At 48.3% G+C, this 25,204-nt stretch overlaps 1 protein-coding gene across 7 annotated transcripts in view; it reads right to left on the bottom strand.

The window, feature by feature from the left end:
- The window catches only part of LOC119393546 (CLIP-associating protein 1-A), a 154,308-nt gene that overhangs the window by 40,307 nt on the left and 88,797 nt on the right, over window positions 1-25,204 (bottom strand). For 4 of the 7 annotated variants that reach the window (XM_037660630.1, XM_037660632.1, XM_037660626.1 and 1 more), the window contains 3 exons: window positions 6,444-6,478; window positions 4,525-4,551; window positions 1,398-1,509 (listed from right to left, as the gene is read on the bottom strand). In XM_037660630.1, coding sequence (XP_037516558.1) covers window positions 1,398-1,509; window positions 4,525-4,551; window positions 6,444-6,478 — 174 coding nt within the window. The remainder of the gene's footprint in view (window positions 1-1,397; window positions 1,510-4,524; window positions 4,552-6,443; window positions 6,479-25,204) is intronic. The other 3 variants (XM_037660631.1, XM_037660629.1, XM_037660634.2) reach the window with 1 other exon arrangement.

Here is a 25,204-nt window from a genome sequence, read left to right on the forward strand (position 1 = left end):
CACCTTGCTACAGCAAACATAACATTGTGCTTTACAGTGAATAAAACAACTGGCATCTTCACCTCTTATGAAAGTTTCGAAAGGCAGTTCAAATCAAGCTACAGTCACTACTGAATGATACTTCACCAGCTATTTGCAGCAGACAACGCAGAGTAGTGACAACTGCTGCTTTGCGAATATTTTACAGCAACCATTTCAGTTGCCAACAAACAACCACATTTATGCATTTGTTAATATTTCACCATGGACACATTCACGAACAAGAATAATGTCAGAAAACTTTCAAATCACTGTTGCCATAGAAAAAAATTAACAGTCAAATCACAGAATGAGTGTTTCCAACATTCATAAAGTGCTGAAATTTATATTAACATTCATAAAGTGCTGAAATTTATATTAAACTGAAATACTACGATATACACGAGGTGTACCCATATATGATGCTCAGCCTGCTCTATGTCGACAGGCGCCAATACGATATCATACCACCACTTACCTCTTCACTACAAATGCGAGATGTTACGTGAAAATGTAAGTGAAATTACTGTTCTTGCGCACGTGTCATCTGTTTACAAAGCTACAGCTCAGCTTTGGAGTGTACTACACACACACACACACACACACACACACACACACACACACACACACACGCACGCACGCACGCACGCACGCACGCACGCGCACACACACACACACTTTTGGTTAATTCAAACTTCTGGGAATTAGAATAAAAATTGGTGGCATGGATAAGTCCATGATAAAAGAGGTCAGCTGCACGAGACGTTTTATTAACCCATTCAGACGCCACCTATGAAGAACTGTCTGTAAATGCGTCAAATCGATACAATCTTATTTCTAGGCACTCGATATTATAGTGCAACAAAAATAACGTCGTAATACGTTAATTTATGTGTGTTATAGTAATCTTCCTAATTACTTTGTAATTAGGTATCTATTTTTTCTGAAGCCATCCACGATTTCATTTTGCATAAATAGAATGAAATTGCAGGCTTGTAGTATAGTGCGAATTCATTTTCGGTTATGTCCATGTTGAACAAAGAAAAATACTTTTCACGTGGGTCACGGGAAGCGGCACGTCGAACAACTCGTCAAATATGGTAGTGTCTTCAACAAAGTGATCATATGCAACATTACACTCCAAAATTAGGTTAAATGAAGATTAATTTATTATGCAAGAGGCCCAATTCATCCAAAGCTCAATGTATCGTGCTCTTTCTTGGGCCGTAGTCGAAACAAATAGCAAAAACAAGTGATGTACACAATTGTGTACGTAAGCACACACACACCTCGCCTCCTCTCTTATTACACTCTATTAGTACTGTGCTGTTGATCATCAGCCATTTGGCTCAGCAGTGTACAGACACGATATGACTTACTGGCAGGAGTAGTGGCTGTTGAGGGCTGCTGTGCAGGCTTGATGGGTGTTGCCAACACTGCCCGTCGGTTTGGAGGTGCGCTGCTGGCCCTTTTCGAAGCCTTCCCTAAACTCTGTAAAGGGATCATTATCTCATCACGCACAAACAAAAATGTGAATGTTCTTCCTTAGTGTGCAAAGATTCTTTTAAGTCCTTTTGAATGAGTGAGAACATTTTCCAAAACAGGACGCATGGAATACATATCGCTTTCATTTCTTCTGCTTTCTTTTTGCAATTTTAATACTCTAAAAAATTGTGCAGTCAGGTATACAAATTGACCATTTGAAAAATCTGAAGCGAATTCTAACACCACACAGAAATCTTGTTCTTCGCTGTGTAGCAATAAAACATCGTCTCCCACAGCATATGTACTAAGCTGCTCGATTACAGTGCTTAAAGGGACACTAAAGGCAAATAATTTATGTCAGAGTGAAAGCTCAATGTATGACGTCTAAAACTGCAATATTATCAGCAGCAGTGCCCTAATAATCGAGAAATTAAGCTAAATGTATCACACGATGAGCGCCACAAGCGACACGTTTTTAAAATGACCCCGATGACGTGAGTGAGTTCGACTACAATTAATCACTCGTAATCGAACTAGCTGCAATAAAAAAAGAACCTTCCGTGCATCAAGACACGTAATAAAATGTTGCTTGTTTGTTTCTGTTTGATTCATGGAAAAAAGAACCTCTTTGCCGTTGCCATGGGGAACGGCGCGCGTGGTTCAAAGGTTCCGTTTTCGCCGAACTGCGATTTGCCCAGGACCCTGCTCTGCTCCCGCGGTTGTGTCTCAGTGGTAGTTTCAATATCGCATACTGCCGCGTGTGTTTTGCGCGCTCGTGAAAGTCGCTCTGACAGAAAGTTCAACAAAATGCCGCATGCACGTGACGTTGCCGGATGCCCGAATGGCACACGCCGCCAGTGCACACCGCCGCACAGTAAAGGCGGCCAACATTGGGCACGGCAGCAGTGACGTGAGAAACACCACTTTCAGGCAGGTGATTTGAAGTGCGCTAACGCGATGCGGACCACTAAAACGTGATTTTATTTCAAAATAAGCACTTCCTTGGCACAAAAGTAGCACTACGAGGTTTCTGTACCGTTATTTCAACAATCAACGTCGACTTAATATTTGCCTTTAGTGTCCCTTTAACTGCTTGATGCAGCTATGCTACTTGTGTCATTGGTGACTCAAGGAAACAGCACCCATTCCACTTGAGTTTTTACAGACACAGTATTTATTTTAAAAAATCTAGATCGGTTGCCATGCAAGGCTCTCAATGAAAACATCCTGTCTGCAGACATCTCACAAAAAAGCAATCCCTGCCTCACTGTGCCGTCATTGCTAACCCAGGCTCCCCTTCTGACCCCCAAAGAGGGAATACGTTATTGCCACTCAACAGTTCTCCCCACTGCTGAATCCTTGCACATTTGAGGGTGGGCAGTATTACTGCACAGTAAAGGCACTCAAACCAAGGCAAAGTAGCTAAGTGGGAGTAGTATTTGGAGCTGCTATTCTGTGGTCAAGTGTACTATCATTTGAAAACACCTTTCTTGCTTATGCACAGTGGATCTAGCAAATGATCATTTGCCATGGTTAAGAACTGCAAAACAGTGACACATGTTAAAAAAAAAAAAAAAAAAAAAAACGCCTTTCTCAAACAGCCATGCTCGGTGTAAGTGCCTATACCGACAACTTTACAGCAACTCTACAAAGCGTGAGTGAACCGAACAACAAACAGCCACTTCCAGCCCCGAAATAAAATGCATGTAGCCATGCCACTCTTTCTTGCCAACCCCGTATTAAGGGAGAAGGAGAAGGGATGTGAATCTGACAGCAACTGCTAACCAAGAATGCCAGATAAGCAATTAAGTGTCAGAGAGATGTACACGCACACACAGTACTATAACCCTGCAGAAGCTCCAGCAATCATCTCTACCTGCGCACAATCAGAGAAATGTACTGCAACAGAGCACTTAGCAAAATGCAACAACTGCACAAGAAACATCATGAAGAATGAATGTATAAGGACCAACGTCACAATTTTACTTTGCCTAAGTAATTCAGGAGTATTTCACACTACTGACACAACCTTTGCAAATCTCTGGGGTTGATAGGTGTCACTTTATTATTATTGGCCTTAATGGGGTACTGACACGAAAGTTTCCTCTTTTTTTTTGCATCAAATGAAAGTACACACCCTTAGAGAGTCGTAAAGCGTGAGTGCACCCCGAAAAATTAAAACATGCTTTCAAAAACTAGTTTGTTTGGTTAATGCTTGTCGGTGGGCTAGTTGGTTTGGTAGTGTGTGCCCCTTCCGTCCCCGTCTTCTTGCGCTGTTTTCTCGCTACAAGGCTGTTCCAGTTCCTACAGTACCCCGACGTCACAACACAGTACGAGCGTCTCGTCACATGCTCACGCAATGTATCGTAATGTTTCAACAGCCGCTCCACTGGCCACCCTAGCTCCATGACTTCCTTGGTGACACACGAGCGGCCATTTTGCTTATTTTTGCATCTGACATCATCCCAACTAGCCATACGGTTGTGTGAAGTCACCGGAATCGATACTGTAGCATGACACTAGTGTCAATGTCAGTAGGTGTGCATTTTCTGAGCTTCACACTTGCTCAGAGCAGTCTCTGTGTAACGAGATTTGTATGGGGGAGTAAACTCTGCTTCGAAAATTGACCCCTTTCATAGTGTCTAAGCAGATGACATATGCACTTAGCAGTTAGTAGCTGTGACGCAAGTACCAAGAGTACACTAATCTTGGAGGACATGCTGAAAATGTATGTGCTCTACTTCATGACACAAGCCAGCTTTGTATCTAACCTGTTTGAACCTGAGCTTATGTGGTTCAAAGCTTGTTTTGCAATTGGCCTTTACAGCAGCTCGCATTGTGCATAAGGAATATGTTTTCTGCTGCTCAGTTGCAAACATTTCCCTGTCATGATCACACTGCAAATACTGACAAGGCACATGCAGTTTTTTTTTTTTTGCAATGCGAAGAATATTTATAGACATGCACAAACCATGCACTGAGCCCCCAGTTAAGCAGCACAGTGTGTCTACATTTACTCACCGCTTCCGCATCATTGATGTCGGAATGCTTCAGAGAAACGTCATCGAAGAAAAAAAAAGGCAGAACCCCCTTATTGCACAAATCACTTTGTACAACAAAACAAATAACCACAAATGCAAGAAAAAGCAACAATTTTGTTGACACTCTGAAATGCACTACAGGAGAGAAATATTAAATGATGAACACGATGGGGGCCAGTTTACTAAATGAAGGCAGTGTACAGTGAAATAGCTCAGTTAACAATTCTACATATTACACGAACTTGGCACAAGACTCAAATACATTGGTTAATTATGGCGCACACAACAGAAACAATGGCAAGGGGTACAATCTCACTCAAAGCAATAAGCAAGCATTCATGTGCGCCTGACAGTGTGTCAAAGGCCTAATGCCTCCCTTTATTCATAAGCTTGCCTCACCTTCAACTTTATTTCAAGAAGTGCATGCCATTGATTCAGCCTCAAAACAAAAGTAGCCATAATGACTCCCCTGAAACTTTTGTGGTAAAGGACTGCCAATCACAAAAGTACAGTTCAAAGGTTGCCACATGGTGATATTAACTCTTTCAGGCACGGTGTTCTGACCACCAACTGAAAATTTTTTTGCAGTGCCAGTTAGGTGTTTATCAAACAAACAAGCATTTACTTTTCCCCTTTAGTCTTCCCTGAAAGTGTGCCAGGTGGTGCTGGTTCCCTAGGGGAGCTTTCCTTGTTGCTAAGCAACAACCTTAGAGCCAGCATGCTTCTTCCAGTGCTGGACTCTGAAAGTTCCCACATGCGCAAAGCTGCGTGAACTTAGACGGAACCTTTCTTGAATGTAATACACAGTGTGAGAGTGTATCTTACAGGTTACATTGGTAAAAATACGCTGTTGATAATGGTTCACAACTTTTTTTATGGTCAGCTACACTAACCGCCGTGCATGGAAGGGGTTGGAAGTCTGGTCCTAGACTGTGTGGGTGAAATAACCATAAAGTTAAATTCTATGCCAAAACACCTCATTTTGTTCGATATGAAGATATTCCAACCGACACTAACAGCTCTGCTGGAGGCGACAGTTGAAGTGATAGTAAATGTGGCCAGAAAGAGGATATTTGCGATCTCATGTTCGATGTTCGATGACGAATCCGTGATTCCACATAACACTGAAGATGTCAGCGACACATGCGACACCGAAACAGATGCAGATTCTACCGTCACAGTCCAAATGGTTCCCATATGGAGTACAAAGAAGCGGAATTCTCTGCCAGTGGCGTAGCCAGGGGGTGGCACACTGGGCCCGTGCCCCCCTAAATTTAAAACAAAGACAATTCATGTGCTTCGAAGAGTTAAAGAGCCATAATTTTCAACCACACTGGCATCCACTTGGCAATGTCAAAAGGTTCATCATGAGGTGGATTTGAAATTGCAGTTTTGCCAAGGGTTAGAGCATCACCAATCACAGGCTTCAAGAATGCACTTTTGCACGCACACAAAGATCAAGTGAACCAAAGTGAAAACCTTGATGCTTGTTATGACAGCAGCAACTACGCGCGTGCATGCACTCACTCACTCACTCACACACACACACACACACACACACACACACACACACACACACACACACACACACACACACACACACACACACACACACACACACACACACACACACACACACACACACACACACACACCACACACACACACACACACACACACACACCACACACACACACACACACACACCACACACACACACACACACACACACACACACACACACACACACACACACACACACACACACACACACACACACACACACACACACACACACACACACACACACACACACACACACACACACACACACACACACACACACACACACACACACACACACAAAATAAAAGAAGGCAATGTCATGAAGCAACTCACCACTGCCCTATCAAGCTCATCGTCACCTCTGTGAGCTGCAACGAGAAAAATTATTCATTGCAATCAGTACTGAGTACAGAACTATGGACAAATCAACAATAAACAAGTTCAGATTCCTGTCTGTCAGCTTCCACACTATGTATTTACTTGAATGTAGGCCAACATTTCTTACACAAGAGCACACTGTGTAGAAGAATGATTTGCTCAGCTTGTTGGTAATGTTTTTTTTTATGGCAAAGAGTGCAAAACAAACTAAGCGTTAATCAGGGAAGACAGAGACAGTGTTGACACAAACTGTGTCAGTGCTGTGTGTTTCTTCCTTCGTGTTTAGTTTGTTTTGTGCCGTGTGGCATAAAAAAACTGCAAAAGTTGAGCACCGGCACAGATACACGGGCAGTATGCTGCCCAATCTTGGCAGCTATCCATGAAATCTAACTGTCTGGCCTGCTCCATTTTGTTGGAACGTATTGCCTCATTAGCAAAAAGTGGCCACTGGTGTTGATGAAGATGACAAATGAACACTGCACATGCTTATGACAAGCACCACAAGAAAGACTAATAATGTGCATGCCCTCATTGAAATTGAATGCTTTTTTTTTCTTACATTTAGGGAGACATGTCTACAATAAGATCCCGAGCAAGCGGCCCTACCAGAGCAAGTGTCCTCTTTTCCTTTTCGGGAAACTTGAAATACGCGCCAGTGGCCGAGCAAGTGCCTTCTGATCTTAGGAATTAGGTGGACGACGGCACATAAGCAATGTTAACTTTTTTCATGCATCCTTCATCAATGTCTCAGAGACCTCGCACTTCCAGACATCTGAAAATTTAACGTGCGCAATATCTAGTTCAAATGTGCCCGATTATTACAGAAACAATACCACACAATAGCACAACAACAATGTTCTGTCGTGGTTTGGGCCACAGAAAAATTTCGGCCACATCTTGGCCGCTTCCAGACATCTCAAGATTTAACTAATGCAGTACCTAGTTCAAATGTGCCCGATTACTACAGAAACAAGTTGAATGGAACACACTGCCTGCTTTCAGCTACACTGAAGCTTTGCCACCGGCGTGAGCCTGCATCATTGATGTAACCAGGGGGTGGAGTTTCGACCTCTCCACCATGAAATTCTCTAATTTTGCATGTGTATTTATACACGCAAACAAACAAACACATACTCAAAAATGCATAAAGGATGGCTGACACCCCCCCCCCCCCCCCCCCCCAAAAAAAAAATATTTCTGACTGCGCCCCTGAACTGCATTATTAAGTGTGCTGTCCAAGCCACGCACATTGATTTCATCATCCGGCAAGAATTCGATGTCGTTTAACGTCCCAAGGCTGCCAGTGCAGGGTTAATTATGGCCACCCGGAGGTTACACCAAACAGCTGTACGACTGTGTATTGCATTCCTCGAACCCGCTACCTCGCGCACAACGACGCCGTAAAAGCTAAGCCACCTCGCGCCTACGGGTTTATCTGGCAAGGAAAATCTGCCCAGCAGGGAGTGGCGGGAGACGATCGCGCTGCTCCGATTCACTTTGCGACACAGTCGCCCCACCCCGACCCCCTCGGCGCCGTCGTCACCGTGGTGTCGGCAAGGCGTGATTCATGCGTTCGCGGCCTGGATTGTTTGTAAACACGCCTCGCGCGCCTCGAGACGAACAGCGCGCGATAGCGCCTCCCATGCGGAATACACGCGGCATTCCTTCGCAATCTGTGTGCGCGCGTTCTTTTTTTTAGCACTTGTTTATTTTTACGTTCTTGGCATCGACAGAGATTGACGACGGCGCCAGCTATATGCGAGCACAGCTTGGCGAACGTTATTCCAGAGAACGGCGCAACGCCTCCCCACAACCCTCCGCTATAAAGAGGGCAACAAAAAGAAAGAAAACGGCTGTTTCCGCAATAAAACAGTGGGCTGGGCTACTTGGTTTGCATCGTATAAGGATAGGCCGAGCTGCAAGCAAAACACGAACGAAGAAACAACGATACGAATGCCCAATAGCGCCGTTTTAAGGGTTTTTGCACGTTCGAGCTGAATTTCGCTCAAGCACGCAAAGAAAACTACCGGCTACATACCGCGCAAACATGCAAAACGCGTAAATCCTCTCCGAAATAACTGCGATCTACATTGGTCGTTCCCCGGTCCAAGAGTGGCGCACATTAAAGCCCCGTATGTATCGCACGTTTCAGCAAGAGAAAATAAAGCAAAACAAAGAGGGAAGGAAAACGCTGTCAAGAGCTAGTGAATGGACGCCGGAAAGTCCGCGACCGGCTTCTGTCGATTGAAGAACGGCTGAATCTGCGAAACATACGAGCGAGGAAGATGCTACAAGTGGGCTTCAATGCTTTACAGTTCATTCGTCTTTTGCTATGACGAGATTCCCGCGCCAAAAATACCCTGGAACCTTTCGCATACGCGGAACCGTTTGCAGTCGTCCTTCCGCTGCGCGCTGGCGCATAATATTTGCATAAAATTGGGAGCGGATTAGCGTACCAATGAAATGACAACGGACACACAGCGCACGCGCGGTGTTGGAACTCGTTTTCCGCTCACTGGAGGGCAGAGCCGACCGATGGGGATTAGAGTCACTGTATATGCTACCTTTAGGTAGCAGAGTTGCGCAGAGGTCCGGCTAGCAACCACAGCTATGCGGTGAAGTCGCACTTCGTTTTTGCAGGGGACATGCCTACCGCGTCGCCGATTAACCCGTCTGGCGTGTCGAAGACCGGCGATAAACATTGGCTGTCGATGGCTAGTGTTAATTCAGTTCGCTGCAGCGGCGGCGTCGAGAAATAAAAAAATTGGCCCAAGCGGCAGCTTCTCCGCAATGCATGGTTGCTAGCGGCGTTGGAAGACAGATGCGCAACTCTGCTACCTAAAAGTAGCATATACAGTAACTCTAATGGGGATTAGAGTTGCTGTATATAAAGGTAGCATATACAGTGACTCTAATCGGGATTAGAGTCACTGGAAAATTTTTCTAGTGACTAATGGGGATACGATAACTTTGGAGCCGCTATAGTGCTAGAAGTCATTAAAGGGACACCAAAGTGAAACAGTAAATCAGTTTAAATTATTCTTTGGAGACCATATTAATGTTAATTACGCGGTCGTAGGTTTATTATACGAAGAGAAAGTGAAAGTTAAAGTTTCCTTCAATCTTGTGCCTAAGTTGTCGGCTAAATAAAATTTTGAAGAACTTGCCACATTAAGCCTACGGCCTCCTACAAGAGCATAATGTATTATTTACCGATAAATAATTATGTATACCAGAGCACACACCATCAAAATTTGCGACGTCACGGTCAGTTGGAGCAGAGACTTCAAAACGGCGTCGCCACTTTTTTTTTTCGCACGTTTTCATGCTTGTCTTGTAGCGGCAAAAGTGGTTTTTCTTTTGCGTCGTGAAAATGTAATTTGCTGATGCAAGTGAAATAAAGTTTCCCTTTCGTGTCTTTCTAAACTCGACAACAAAAGCCACAGACGAGGTGGTATACGGTGCATGACGTCACACCTTAGTACTTAAACAGCTCGAAGATGCGCATCTTCCGCGCCACAATGTGTCCTCCGCGATTCAACCTTACGTCGTCACCTTGAAACCCGCTCCGTGAAACGGAGGGAGGAGTTGTACGACAGGAAACAAATTATTTCACGCGCGAAGGAATGACCAAGCCAACATTTCCAGGAAGGGGGGGGGGGGGGAGCAGCAAAAAAAAAAAAAAAGGGCAGTTCGACAGTGCTCGACATCGATATACCGCCATTGTTTCCCCCGATGAAATTATATGGGAGCGGCCATGCCCGCGTAAAATAGTTACAAAACAAACGCCGGGGCGCAGCAGCCCATTGTGTGTGTGAACTCGCGACCGACCCAAGGTGAGCAGTGAAGGGCCGACACGGACGGACGGATCGGCCGGCCTCCGCTGCGGCCGGAAATGCACCGGAACGCCACCGAGGAGCCCCGATATAAAAAGTACACAGTTCGTGGAGCCTAAGGTCCCTGAACAGCGGGCAGCTATACAGTGCGCCCACGTACGCAGCACGAAGTGCCTGACATGGAAGGCACCCTGCACAGGCGCGGGGGTCAAAGCGGGGATGCGAAGCGCAAATAAAAGCACTGCGAGACAGACTGTAGTCAATGCGCGCGACCCACATACAAGGCATCGGGAATAACGCGAGGTGAACCTTCCCACAGAGACGTAGCGTGAGGCCGCGTAGAATGCCAAGTTCCGGTCCAGATTTGTTGGCCCAGTGCCACGCTGGGAGTACAGACTTTCTAGGGCTATAGTTAAATAACAGAACTATAGCATTTGAGTAACAGCTTCCCCCCCCCCCCGACCCCCAAGAAAAGTAAAGAGAAAAAAATAGCTACCGTTTCGAGAGTATTTGAATATGACACGGGACTATAAAAGATTAGTTAAGAGTTTGCTCATTGTCGCACTATGTTCTCAGTATGAACTGAAAGCGTACGTTATATTAAATTTTCGGCTTTTACTGGCTAATGGTGCCCCGCCTTCACTGATTGCTTTAAAATAATTCCCACATGGCGTTCTAAATACCTAATAACACTCCCCGTGGAACTTGACCAACACTTAACCTGGTCACGCATATAGTGGGCTCAAACTAAAATATACCGAGTCGGCAAAAACGCCTTGAACATTCTCTACGGTAGAAAACCCCCAATGTCAGACGACGAATCAGCAGACAGGAGGTCAAGCTTTACTACGACCCGTGCGCAAGGACACATTAGCAAACAGAGCCGTGTTTCGAATCTCGACATTTCGGACAAATGAGATCGACCCTGCACACATATGGGTCATGATCAATCCACCAAGTGCACTAACGCCAGGTGCACAACACAAAAAGAAAAGAGACTCGCTACTCGACCGTGACACATCAGAAAGTAACTGAAAAGAGCAAGAAAGGAAAAAAAGATGGACAGCTGTCTCACGGCCCGCACGAGTGCTGTTGTCACGGCCCGATTTGCGCGCGTCGCGCCATTGAGCGCGGCGGAAAACGCCAATCGCAGGCCCTGCACGATCAACGTAGAGAAAAATTAAAGAAAGAAAAAGCAACAGAAAAATCGGACAGAGGACGCGGCGAGTGAGGGCGGGTACGTGTAGGGCCACTTCGATCACGACCGCCACACACAGCGATCGGCCACGCTCCGGCTGCGACGTACCCGCACACGGCGCTCTCCATACAAACGGGTTAACATATACGGACGCACGTGGACGCGTAAAAGACGTATACGAAAAACAGCGTACACCGACAGTGGGAGCCCACAAGGACAACAAAACAATGTTCAGTTCGATCAATTGCCGCCGTGCATAATAGGCGCACGTGCGAGCTGTATCTGCGCACGCGACAGGTGCGAAGCGAAGGCCGCGGCGCGCTGTCTCGCAGTTCCACCCACGCAAACTCACGCACAGAGTGACATCCGCTCACGCCCGCTGCAGCGGCAGGGGACAGACGGTCCGATTTTCCATGCGATCCGACGGCCGACGCGGTGGTGGGGGAGAGGGAATGGTGGCTGTACGATCAACACCCTCTAGACTCGGTACGATGCTATGAAAGGTCACCATTCCGGTTTCCCCACCGCCGTGTCGGACGTCGCATCGCATGGAAAATCGTAACGAGACGGCAAAAAAGACGCTCTGAAGGATGACGCACGTTCGAAGTCGCGTGCAGCGTTCATTTAGTCAAGCAGTGCTATCAAGGTCTACTCAATGACTGAAAACGTGCATGACAGATGTAAGAAGCCATAGTTTCGTTTTCCGGATCATACGATCAGCTTGAATTCAGGCTGTTACGATGCTTCGGCATGCACGCGCACCTATGTATTTTGTCTCCATTCCAAGAGTTACTGTTTTGTATCATGGCGGCGGCAGCTGCCATGATTCAAGATCGTGACTTCGCGACCGGCAAGAAAGCACCACAGTTGTGAACCGTTGCGGAAAACAAAACAATGTACCGCGAATAAGTGAATTTGATTACCGCGAAGTACCAGACCTCTAGGGGTACCGTAGACAAGGTCTAGAATTGCCAACAGCTGGTGCAGGGGCGCGGCAAGGAATCGACTGAAGCGAATACGCGGTTGAGACGCAGTTTCGACACCAGTTCGTAATTAAGTGCTTTGTTGCGTACGGCTGCCCTTATTAACGACGAACTAAACGCTCGCAAAGGCAGGATTTCTTCCGAACATAAGTATCAAACAGTGCTCGTTTATTCTTATAGTACATTACACGTGGTTTCTGTATAACTTCCTGTGACTATTGTACTTTTTTAAAGGAAACAACGGATGCTTTATAATAAAGCTATAAAAAAATTTAAGGACGTACTATAAGCTTACATCATTGCTTCAGATGCCGCGGCGCTGAGCCTACGGCCTAATCACACACAGCTGGAGGTAGGTCAATAGCCCAGATGCATAAACAGTAGGTAGCAGATGTCCTGTATGTATCGGTGCGCACACTGCGGGACAATAACAGAAGATGAGAAAGGTCGCCGCACAATAAAATCCCGCCCTTCACTCAATTTTCTAGGAATAGTGTAAAAAAGAAAGAGTCAATGCAGCCTGCTTTGTCTGCAAAGCAATTACAATTCAACCCGCCCAGGATTTTCATGCATTCTCAGTGCACTTAAAGCTGCTCCTTGGGTGCGCTGTTTGCGTCCGCGGTTTGCCACTCAGTAGTGCATACGGTTTCCAGCAGAACATTTCTTGAAGCTGGCTTTTCCTCACGAAGAGGCTTGCTGTGGGGAAGTCGGTTTTACAGGAGTCTGCTACTTACGTGCCGACAAGTTTGAGGCGACCCGAGCGAAACCGAATACGTTACTACGGCGATATAATAGATGACGAAGCAGGGTAACTATAGGTAAGTCTCCCAGCTGTTGTATGTGTCAGCTTTGATTCTGAGGCAGGCGCTAAACGGAAACACTCCATCAGGGCACCTCGTACCTTCGTGTACAAAATGACCGATGCCTCTCGCCTCAAGCTGAATGCCTTATGACTGCAATGTCAAACCGCAAGTTAATCGTGCGCAAGACGCTGGATTTTTCTTTAACGCCAGGGTTGTACGCGCTAAAACGATGCTTTTGGTAATGAGGCACGTGCGTCTGCGATTTACAAATGTGGAAAATGAAGGGAGTGCACAATTGTAGCATGCGATTTCCCGCAAAGCACTTCTTGAAGCTGGCTTTTCCTCACGAGGGGTCTTGATGCTGAAAAGCAAGATTTACAGGCGTCTGCTACATGCGTGCAGACATGTAAGAAACCGCGACCGATACCACAAAAGTTACTATAGGGTAACAAGGCGAGCCTACCATCTGCTGTGTGTCCGCTTTGATTCTGCGGACGCACGAGAAGAGAACAACACAACACCAACGGAGAGCAACTGAAAGAGCGCACTCAAAATCCTCTCATTGCGAGACTAAGCTCTGAACATTACGCTGAACACGAAGACAAAAGTTTAAAAGTGATCAACAATGAATGAAGTGCGACACAGAGTTACCAGTATTACTACGAGAGGCCAAGGCGTCGCAGAGACCGCCAGAATTCCGTGTAGATTCCTACCGCGCACGCACCCTTGCCGCGAAGGGCTTGCATGCAAAGGACTGAACCCCCCCCCCCCCCCGACCCTATTTAAAGGAAGTAATATTACATAATCGATTGTTGCGCCTCTTGATTTACTGCGACCCAACGACGTCGCGCTATACATACGTGCAACATAGCTCACGTCTTACGCGCGCTAATTTTCCTCTATGTGAAGCCACACTATATACCTGATGCAATATTCCTCAGCCGGTAACCCTACGGTTCCCCATTTTTGCGACACGCACTAGGCTTCGTTATTTGCCTCACTTGGGAGCTGGCAGGCCATTACAATCCGCGCACCGGGAAAGCATAAAACGTTTCGCAAGAACGCGCGCGTACCGCTCGCAGCGTGATTCGTTCTTCGCTATCGGCGTTTGCTAACTATGCCACATACACGGAGACGAGGCGACGGCACCCGTATGTGTAAATACGCGGAGTCAAGGCCTCGCACGTCTTACGCCTAAACGCGTCCGTGCATGAGGAGTAGGCTGCAAACGGCGCTATAGGGAAAACCGGCCGCCGCGTAATTGAAATCGGCCGTATATACGGTACGGAACACGCCGCACAGCGCGATCCCATCGAGACCCAGTTAGAGCGCGCGTGAATATATGAGCATTTCTCAGACGGTGCGTGCAGTAAGACGGCTACAATCTTGCGCAATATCTCGCCCTTGCACTTGCCTGTAGCATTCCTCCTATAACGTCGTAAGGAAGCCACAACAAAACTTTGAAGGACAAGAAAACCATTCACCGCAGGTCGAAAGTAGGCGGCCACAGAGACGGGTAACGAAAGCGTGTAACACTGCCGCGGTTCCTGTACCTCGACAAGGCGAAAGCGAAAGAACGCTATAGGTAGGTGATTTGACTAACTGTGGTCGTTGTACAAACCACACTCTCGTTGCACACGACATCATGACGTTGGTTGGAGGGTTGGAGTGGCTTACAACGTCTATGGAACGAACGGCGACATCATTCCTTGTGTGGACGTTCCCGCTCGCCTGACCACGCCCAATCGTCGCGGATGTGGCGCGGCTATGGTAGTCCATATCCGTTAAGCCAAATTAGCTACAGGTACTATTTTCGAGTTGTAGCACTTAAAGGCCAACTCCGGCGATTTTTTGGCCATGTCAAAGTAATGGTGCTTTTATGTTCCCGAGACGCTCCTGTTACGGGCCCGATAGCAGAAATACTCGGCAAATTGGAAAATAATTTTAAATAAGCAAAAAAGCGCAACACCGAAACCGAAACCCAACTGAGTGTACCGTCTACGTATGACGTAGACGTTGTTACGAACGAACCGGAAGTCGTGCAAGGCATGCCGGTCACGCCGGCGCGGAGTATGAAAACCGACAGCCGGGACGACCAGCGAAGCGCCGGCCAAACCAACGCTGTCTGTCGCCTTGTGCACAGCAGACGCTCGCTGTAGCGGCCGAAGCGCCGAAGTTAGCAGTGCCCTCGGCTGCGTTACATCCGCCGCCTTCCCAATACTGACGTCACAGACGCAATGTTACCAATAATTGTGGGAAGCCAGGAGGGCGTTTGCAGACAATCTTTAAAATTCATTTGTAAACAATCTGCGCATGTCTCAAGCCTGTAATTTGGCATAAATTACGGAAACGTGCAAAGGAACGTACCCAGCAAATTTCATTGAGATCCATCGACCTCGAAAAATCGCCGGAGTTGGCCTTTAAGGAAGTGAGCATAACAGTAGCACTATGGTTAACGCAAAACGCGCAAGCTTCAACGCCATGTAGTATAGTCAATAGCAGTAATAATTCCTGGGGGTATATGTGCCATAACAACGATAAGATTGTGAGGCACGCCTTAGTGGATGACTCCAGATCCATTTTGACCATCTGGGTTTCTTTAAGATGCACTTGAATCTAAGTACACGGGTGTTAATGCATTTCGCTTCCATCGAAATGCGGCAGCCGTGGCCGGGAGTCGAACCCGCGACCTCGATCTCAGCAGCGCTCCCAATGTCAGACGCGAGAGTAAACCACCAGTTGTTCCGCGGTTACCATCACCACTTAACCGCGAGCTACAATTCCTCCCTCATGACCAAAGCAGCCTATATCCCTGTCACCAACCGAACCTTCGGATGAAGGCCATCAGCTTCCCAACAACGAGCAGATTTTCGCGCGTTCACTTCCTTCCGCGTTTCCGTATCGTGCAACGGCATAAGGGCGTGAGTGCACGTGTACGCGACCTGCGGAGGCAGTTCGTGTGTACAAGCGGTGCTCGAGAGTAAGCAAGCGTGCGTGTGTGTCTCCGCTTCATTAGCGGCATACCCGCACAGGCCACGCAGCGGCCAGCCCGGGAAGCCGCCCACGTACTTTACGTGCACCGCGAAGAAGACGAGCAAGGAGAGCGCCGTGAGCACGCTTTCAAACAGGAGGAAGAAGAAGAAGAAGGACGCTCGACCCGCAAAAACCCACGCCCGGAGCAGCCCGCCGCCTCACCGGCAGCGGCGGCTTCCGCGCACATAGCAGGATCGCTGGCGCCGCCGCACTTATTTGTCATGTGTGCACGCGTCCCCTTGTATTGCGCGCACACGCAGGCGCCATGAGATACCGCTGTCGAAGGAACCGAGCCAAGAATCGGGTACAAAAGCAATAACTAAATGTATTTCAGTGCCTATGTCGCGTTCGACGCAGATACATAGCAAACAGCGCCCGAAAAATCGCCTGCAACGAACTCGCGCTGCTTCGCCTCACGGTAGCCAAGACTGGGTGTGAAACCATTCGTCCAGGAAGGAAAGACATCGAATCCTCGTTGCTCTTCTGCCGCTGGCTGCGACCCGACATATGCAAATCTTAATGAAACTATTACCAGCTCCGTTTCCATAGTGTTTAGTCAAATAGTCACTATATAAACAGTGGCCAGCAACGTCCAATAAACAAAAATGCAGCTGCCAAGCTATGGCTGCAGCTGTCACGCACCCATCCATTCGTTTAACAGTTTTGACTATCACCCGCTTTTCGTGTTTTTTTTAAATTTATTTAACGACACTTTCTCCTAATTGCTTTCTTTCTTCTCGTGCGCTGTAGACGTAAGGCCTGCAACAAATACGCGTGGGTTACAAGACACCCGCGAATTAAAACCGCATCGGTCCACGGGCTATATATACTCCTTACAAAATGGGGTAATAAACAAACGAGAAAAATGGCATAAACAAACGGGCGGCGCCCAGTTTAAATGTGCTGCAACAAACCACCGCGTGCCAGCGTTATCGCTTTTTGCCCGTGTTATCGTATACTTCGACATCAAGTTAAGGACCCCACGGTCGCTATAAATTCAAGTAAGGAACCCATTTGAAAGCGACCCCATTAGGCCGCGGAATTCCTCCCCGAGCCATTGTTGAAGTATCAGCCGACGATGAAACGCGATACCCGTCCTCTAAGTGCTCGCACGCGCTCGCCTGCGTATACGCAAATGTATCGCGCGCGGCGTCGTTCTACCCTCAATGGCTGGCTCAGTGCCAGTCGCGTGCCATTGTTGTCGCCACACCTTCTCGCTTTGTTTTCTTCATTTTTTTCTGCTTTGGGCAGCGAGCAAGTCGGAGCGTCGAGCATAAAATGTTCTTCTTGAAGAGAAGAAAAAAAGGAGGAGGGAAGGGATCGACGGGAAGCTGAGAATGCCATACTCTTTCCCGCTTCGCATCTTCGCTCGTCTTCCGTCCTCGGGAGACAACGTGGAGGGAACAGCGCTTCACATCTCATACAAAGCGGCGCACGAGCTCCGCATACAGACGTAAATAGCGAGACTCTAGGGTGATGCGATGCGCTGAGCGCAAGAAGGCACAGAATGGCACACAGATGGACGGCTGCCCACTTCGCTAAGTGAACGAGACGCCACGGACGGGAACGCGAGGCTCTCTGCATACGCACTCCCACCCAGAGGACCCAGAGGAGCGAAGAAACGACGAACACGGCGCACACAGATCCTGTTCGTCCTTTCTTTGCTCGTCGGTGTGTTTATTGCTGTTTTTTTTTTTTTCTGACATGAGCCACTTTAAGGCCCGTGTTGTACAAGCTAGGCCAGAGTGATGGCTCCAAAGCGTAACCTGATATGGGCTAACATATTTAAGATGTAGCGACCACACTACGGAAAAGGATACGAAATTAATGTATCCACACTCTTGGATTTCCATGCGTCTGTCGTCTCCGCATCACTGATGAGTGGGAACAGCCAAATGTATCGCAAGCACTTTGCAACCATATACATCATCCTGCAACAGTGCTGGTCAATGTGTAGGCGTAGGGCAACTGTCTTGGATGTAACATTTTGTAAAGCATACAGATGCAATACAGCACAAGCAACGCTATCAGTCCTGAACTGCAAGCTTTCGGATAAGGGATAGCTCAGAAAGCACCTACCGCCGCCGCTGTTTCAAATTATAAGAGGTGTAAACCGGTGGTTCCCCACGCTACTGTTACTATACACAATAGGCCGCTCGTCGTGTTTCGGAATTAATACATTTGAAAGGGACACTCTACAAGACAATTTACGGGTAGACGGCCGAAGATAAAGCAAGCCTTTCAATTGCAGACTCCATTACAAGTAGTTGAGTGGTTGATAGAAAACCACAGGCTCCGTGTTTCATCGTGTAATAAGTCGTGTACGTAATAAGCTTAACGAAACCTTCGTGATGAAGAAGCGACTTTCCTTTTCAAGCTTTCTTTGCAGTCAAAAATGCGATATCACCGCGAATTTTTATTCAAATAGGCGCGCGCTGGCTCTTTTACTAAGAAGGAAACCAGGACGATTACGTAAAACGCAAAAATTATACAATACGACTACACCATGCACGATGATGAACAAGCGCGCTGATGAACGACGAAAAAGAAAACCCTCAATGTAGCGGCCACGAACCAAGAAATAAAGGCGTGCGAAGAGCACTATCTCCAGATAAAACATCCGTTTCATCTCCCCACTATCGCTTACGTTTGCACTCCCTCTAGCGCGCTTGCGCAGCGTTCTTTCTCGATCACCGAACAGCGTGAGAAGCACGAAGCGTATAGATGTTCCACTTTATAGCGCGCCTGAAATGCACATGCGGTACAACCTTATTTACCACGTCACTAATAGTGTTTCACACGCGCGCGCACACACACGTGGAGTTGATACCGCGCGAGTGCGCACGCTAAAGTGACCACACGCTGACCTTCCATGCACAGACGGTACGGAGCATAAGGGCGACGACTACGACGACGATAATGATCTTGACCCTTCGGTCACGGCTTCGATCCCCGGCTGCCAGAGAAACCAGAAAACAAAGAGCCCAAGATGACCCCTGCGCGAATGCAGTGCTATATATGCGGCGTGTTCGAGGTGGCCGGCAGGCCGGCCAGTCCGCAAGGAGGGAGACACGGCCTCCTGACCGGCCCATGATGGGCCCGGAAGCTACGCTCGTCTGAAGAGAGAGAGAGAGAGACTCGACCACGGCAGCGTCATCACCTTCGGCCACCCCGTAATCTGCTCCGCCGATCGGCAGGAGGGAGGGCGGAAGGGCTTGAAGCGTATCATGCACGGCCGCGCATGCAGCTATACGCACGAGCACCGATTGCCGGCAACAACAGCGCGAAGGCGCGCATTTCGGCGGCACCCTTCTCTCGCTGAATGCCGAGCCGATCTTGGCGGCGCATGTAGCAGTGCATGCACGTGATCCAGGAATGAGCCACAAACAAAGAAACAACGAAAGAAGCCCAAAAGAAAGGGCGAAGGAAGCAGCAACCCGTTCCGCGGCCTCGCGAAGAATCAAAGCACCTACTGCCCGCGAGAGTATAAGAAAGCTCCTCCGTATAGCAAACGGAGATGGTATCGCGGATCTTCGAGCGCTAAAAGTGCACTATACATTAACGTCTAGACACACACACACACAGGGCGAATAATAAAGGGCGCCCCGTCGTCGCTTCTTCCCTTTCCGGAACGTGTAATCACCCCTATATGCACTGGGGCGTCGCACAAGGGGCTCCGATGGGCCGTGAGCGCAGCGGACTCGGGAAAGACGGTCACAGAGGCGGATCAGCGAATAGAATGAGGGCTAGAGACGTGCGTGAGGATTCGCTGCGGCTCAACGGCGTACACACACGGGTGCACGCATGCAACAAGGCGCGCGAGACCAGTGCACTTAACAGTGCACACTGTGATGCGAGTGCAGCCACACGAAACGAGGATCATGTCAGCAGAGCGGGGGGCACTTTCGTGGCCGGGCCCGCACAACCCGCGAAAGAAAAGCGACGGTTGGCGAACTACGGCGGCGACGGCATGCACGAGGGCAGCGTTTTGAGTCCATGGGCAGCTCGAAAAGTCGTCCTTATAAATATATAGGGAAGAACGTGTACCTCTGATCACTGTATCCTAGCCCGGTCGCAACAGCACCATATAACGGCTACCGCAGTGACACGACTTGACACCACCGTTTCATCGTTTACTTCGTGTGCAGCCACCTTCCGGGCACTACACCGCACGCGAAGCCACTGAGTGACGGGCGCTACTACAGACATTAACGGGGAGTTGTAGATTATGGGCACCCAAATCCTCGTGTCCTGCTCGCATTCTTCCATAGATAGCTTGCACGTGGCGTGATGGGCGCAGCTTCTGAATGCACTGACGCTCCACGATGGTGGTTTTGATGACAAATTGCGTCAATGTGAAAACGACGTGGCGCCTCTGAGCCTGAATAACGAAATAACCTGCATGTGGTATGTTTTGACAGCATTAATGTGACAATGCAAACGTCGTGTCTCCACATGCTGGTGCTCCAACATGGTGGTTTCCGTGACGTCAATACAAGCCCTCTATACACCCGGCGATTTGCGTGCAAAGCCCACATAATTATACAAAACAGCGCGGTTAGCGCTGCAACGCGCTCAGGTCGACTTGGTCGTTGAAGACTCGCCCCGACTTCACCTCCGACCCGGCGCCGGCGCTCGTGCGCACAGCGAAAGAAGCTACGCCAGCCTATCAGCAGCACCGGAACGCCGCCGATGACACGAATTCCGTCTCTCTGCACCAGCGGCGCACCTTGCCGCAGCGGCGCGTGACCAATTCGCTGTCTAATAGGGACCCCTTCCTCACCGTTATAACGGGAGCGGGGGCGCGGGGACCCGTTCTTCCGAGCAGTGCGAAGAGAGGGAAACGCGTCACCTCGGCGCCGGCGGTCTGAGTCAGTCGGCCAGGCCCTCGGGGCGCGCATGCACAGAATGGTGCTGCAGCGCGCGTCTTCTTTACCTCCGGCGGGCGCCGAAGGTGCCCACGTGGTTGTTCGAAACCGCCCAGAGGCACGCCTGCCTCGCTGACGGTGTATATTGTACGCGCTGCACTCGTGAAGCGAGGTGATTGCTTACCCGAGACGCACGTGCCCACGAGGTTAACAATATGGAACGCTGAGATTTACGTCCAGGGGCAGCAGCGCAGCACGGCTGCAGTTGCCACGAAGTGCGCCGTACGCAGCTGGGACAAAAAGGTGTGGCGATATACAACGACGAAGCGGTGCAGCGAATAATAAAACAGAGCCGAGGGAACGCAGTCATTCCTATATACAATAACAATAAAAGAGGCAACCGAGCAAGACTTGAAGAGAGGCGCATAAACAAATGATTTACTATCATTAGCAAGATGCTAAAATATGGCCGGGACAACTGAAATGCGTATATAGATGAATATCGAACAATACCGGTTACTCCGACGTGAGAAGTAATAATGGAGTTCGCTGGAAACGCGTCGACACGCTGCCAGCTGAAACCAGTCAATCAGAAACGCAAATCGTGCGAATAACGCCCATGTCCTTTTCTGCATCAAAGGCGCTGTCAGCCCGAACAACATCTCGGGATGCAGCCGACTATACGATTATACGAGCGCGCAAGAAACCGAAAACGGACATGCATCGCCTGTTTGCGTATCACCTTGTCATCTGTCCAAGTGTACAAGGTTCTGCATGTATGCGCGGGTTAATTAGAGCGTAAGAAATTGTACCGTATATAAGCCTCTATTCCAGTTAAATATCGTTGTGAAATGAAGCGTAATACAAACGTGTCTGTACGAGGTCCGTTTAAATGTGATCGGCGCACAAACGCAATGCGTGTAACACATGCATGCGATAACGCCTTCAGGCGCTGCGTGTATTGAAACAGATAAAAAAAAAACATTATTGCAATGTTTGGAAACACGCGTACAGTGCAGGATAATAGCAATAGTTCTCTACTAGTAGACTGAACAACAACAATTACAAAGTTCTAAGATCTGACACTTAAATGTAAATGTCAGCTTCTCAGTATAGACTATATAAAGGGGTTCTGAAAAGGCTAATGTTAAAACAGCGTTGCCATTTTTTTTTTATTTCAGTTATTTTTGATGCACTGATATCTTCGTGGTGTCCTACGCTGAAACATGAAAGACGAGTGCGAACTTACGATGAGCTTCATAAAGCTTTATGTAAACACCGTCGGTTTTGTGTTACGGAATCTAGTTATCGCACACCCCTTCGTCTCTGAGATAGCAACGGCGGCATCGCAAACATGTGCGTCACACATCGTGCGACACCTGGAAAGCGGCTTCACTTCGCAAACACGTGACGCTTTTGCTGGGCACGGTGAGAGAAGCCGGACAGCAACGCACATCAATGCTGCCGGTGCCGAACAGGCGAAAACGGTAGAGAATTCCTTTCTCGATTCTATATCAAACAACAGCTTTCTGCCGAATGCTCGTTCCTGCAGGCACACACACACATCGCAAAGTGCGGCTGCGGACAAAAACTAATCTATAGGGACGTTCACTGCACCCAAGCCGGTTTTCAAATAATTCCGGAGTGGTAGCTCCCGCTGATTACTACCAGCAGAGGTGAAGACAGCGCTCAACCTTTAATCTTGAAAACAAGCCGCACTGGCTAAGACTTGTCCCATTTCAACTAATCTTGCTCTCTTTATGCAAATTCCAGACAAGACGTTCAAGTTTCATACTGAAGCGAGATACACAAGCAGACGCATCCATAGTGTCCATGCCGAAAAATTGACGGCGCTTAAAAACACTGGAACCGAGAAGAAAATTATTGTTGCTCTCTGACAAGTGCATGCAAATGTTAGTCGATTCCCCTAGTAAGATGGCGGTGGCGGGCTTCACCTGTCGTGCATCATCCGCACTCAAGAATTTTCGATTTAGCTTCCTTGGTACCACGAACACATGCAACTTGCGTGTTCACTGCTGGGTTAACATGTCAGACGGGAAAGCATTCACTGCGAGTGAGAGTACGGTGAAAATAATCACACGCACAGCAGCAGAAGCGTGTCACTATGCCCGCGATATCACTCCACGCCTATACAGCCACGGAAAACAACAGACGAAGCTATGGCAACTCCGCTGCAACGAAACGGCACACAGCACAGGGCCAGCAGGGCTGCTGTGCCAGATGTGTCGCACCGTTTAGCACGTCTAATGGGTCATATTCAAAGCACGCGACCAGCGGAGAGCTGGAGAGAGATTGATTGCCGAAAGAGGTCAAGCTGCGGCGAGTGCCTCGACTGCAGGCAAGCGAAAGCACGCGCTCGCGGCCGTTGTAATTCGTCGTTCGCAGTGAGAAAACCGGCTAAGAGCAATACGAGCGCCCGCGCAGAAACAAAAAGAGAAACGTAAAGTCATATGGTGCTTTCTTACAATGTAACTAATGAGTTTTCAAGGCGGAAATTCGAGATGCCAGGAGCAAACGACCGAGAGAGAAAAAGGCACGGTTTAGAATCACCAGCGATAACGACCCATCTCACGCGCTTCCCGAAGAAAAAAAGAAAAAGAAAGAAACGAAGGTAAAATAGAAATTCTTGAAAGCGTAGAGAACGTCGCAGTCGCAATTCGGAAATGAGTATCCCATGATACACGCCCCGGAGGCTCGAGCCGGAAGTGGAAATGAAAGAAGACAGTGCCCCAGTTTCCTGTACGAGAAACTACAAAGAACACGGTACATATATATAGAATGCAGCGGCGAGAACCCGGGGGGGGGGGGGGGCAGACGGCGAGGCTAACAATGCAGGCTGCGCGAGGTGGCATCGATCCTCGCAGGAACTCTCGCTCGCACCCGCTACCGTTCACTGCACTGCTCCCCTTTCAGCCTCCAGCGTCGCCCCCGGGAAGTCGGCTCTGCCGCAACGCAGCGCTGCAATGCAGCGATGCAGAGCCTCCCACACGGTCTACCGGTACTGAGAGTCCGCGACGGATGGGAGAAGCAGTTCTACAGCTAAGGCCCTGCGTCATTTTTTTTTTTTTTTTCATAGCCAGATCGCACTTCGCGATCGACCAATAGCAAGCGTGCTCGAGCAACTTGGGGAAACGGAGGGCTGATGCCAGCAATGTAGGAGACAGTCATACGAACAATAAAAAACGCGACGGTAAGGATGTATGGCCGTCTGTGCGACCCAGAACGCCATAAAACCGTTGCGTTTCTAAAAAAAGTTGGGCTTCGTCGAAATGTTGATGTGACAGCGCAGTTCTTTCAGTGCTGCGAAGGCTTTGCAGCAGCCCGTTGCAATAGCTACGCCGAACGCTGCGAAGCGATTTGCATGACTGCATGTGCCATTGAACATACCACCTCACATTTCTCGCATCAGTGTAATCGCAGTAGCCGTTACAAGTGAGCCCGCCTTCATAATCTTGTGCAACTTCTAAGTATGAGATGCATGCCCAGTGTTTGCGATATCTCGATAATTTTACGTCCTGTTTAAAAATACGCCGCGCGCAGTCTTGCATGATTTGTGTGTGTGCGTGTGTGTGCGCGTGTGTATAATGTGAGAACGTGCACCTATCAAAAGGGCCACCGCACGTAATATTGGGTTAAAAATTTTATTTGAAAGCCAAAATGTATATAAGTTTCTTTTTTTTTTCCTCCTATAGACACCTTGCCCAAGGGCATAAAACATGTGGAAAGTACAGCTCGAACGGCCGATTCGCTGCGAAAGCACACATGTTCATTAGCAAGCTAGCATATTAAACAAAGAAAAAAAGCGATTGAGCAACATGTAATCGATATTTCCGAATAAAGCTGTCAGACGAAAAAGGCCGCTATACGAAATAGTACTTAGGTTTTGGGAAAAACCCGTTGTCGGTGTAACAGTGACGCAGCATCGTGACGCAATGTTCTGAAGCAGCTTTGAGAGCCCAAAAGGCAGGCTTCTC

The sequence above is a fragment of the Rhipicephalus sanguineus genome, chromosome 5 (assembly GCF_013339695.2).
Source record: "Rhipicephalus sanguineus isolate Rsan-2018 chromosome 5, BIME_Rsan_1.4, whole genome shotgun sequence".
In the NCBI taxonomy this organism is placed as follows: Eukaryota; Metazoa; Arthropoda; class Arachnida; order Ixodida; family Ixodidae; genus Rhipicephalus; species Rhipicephalus sanguineus.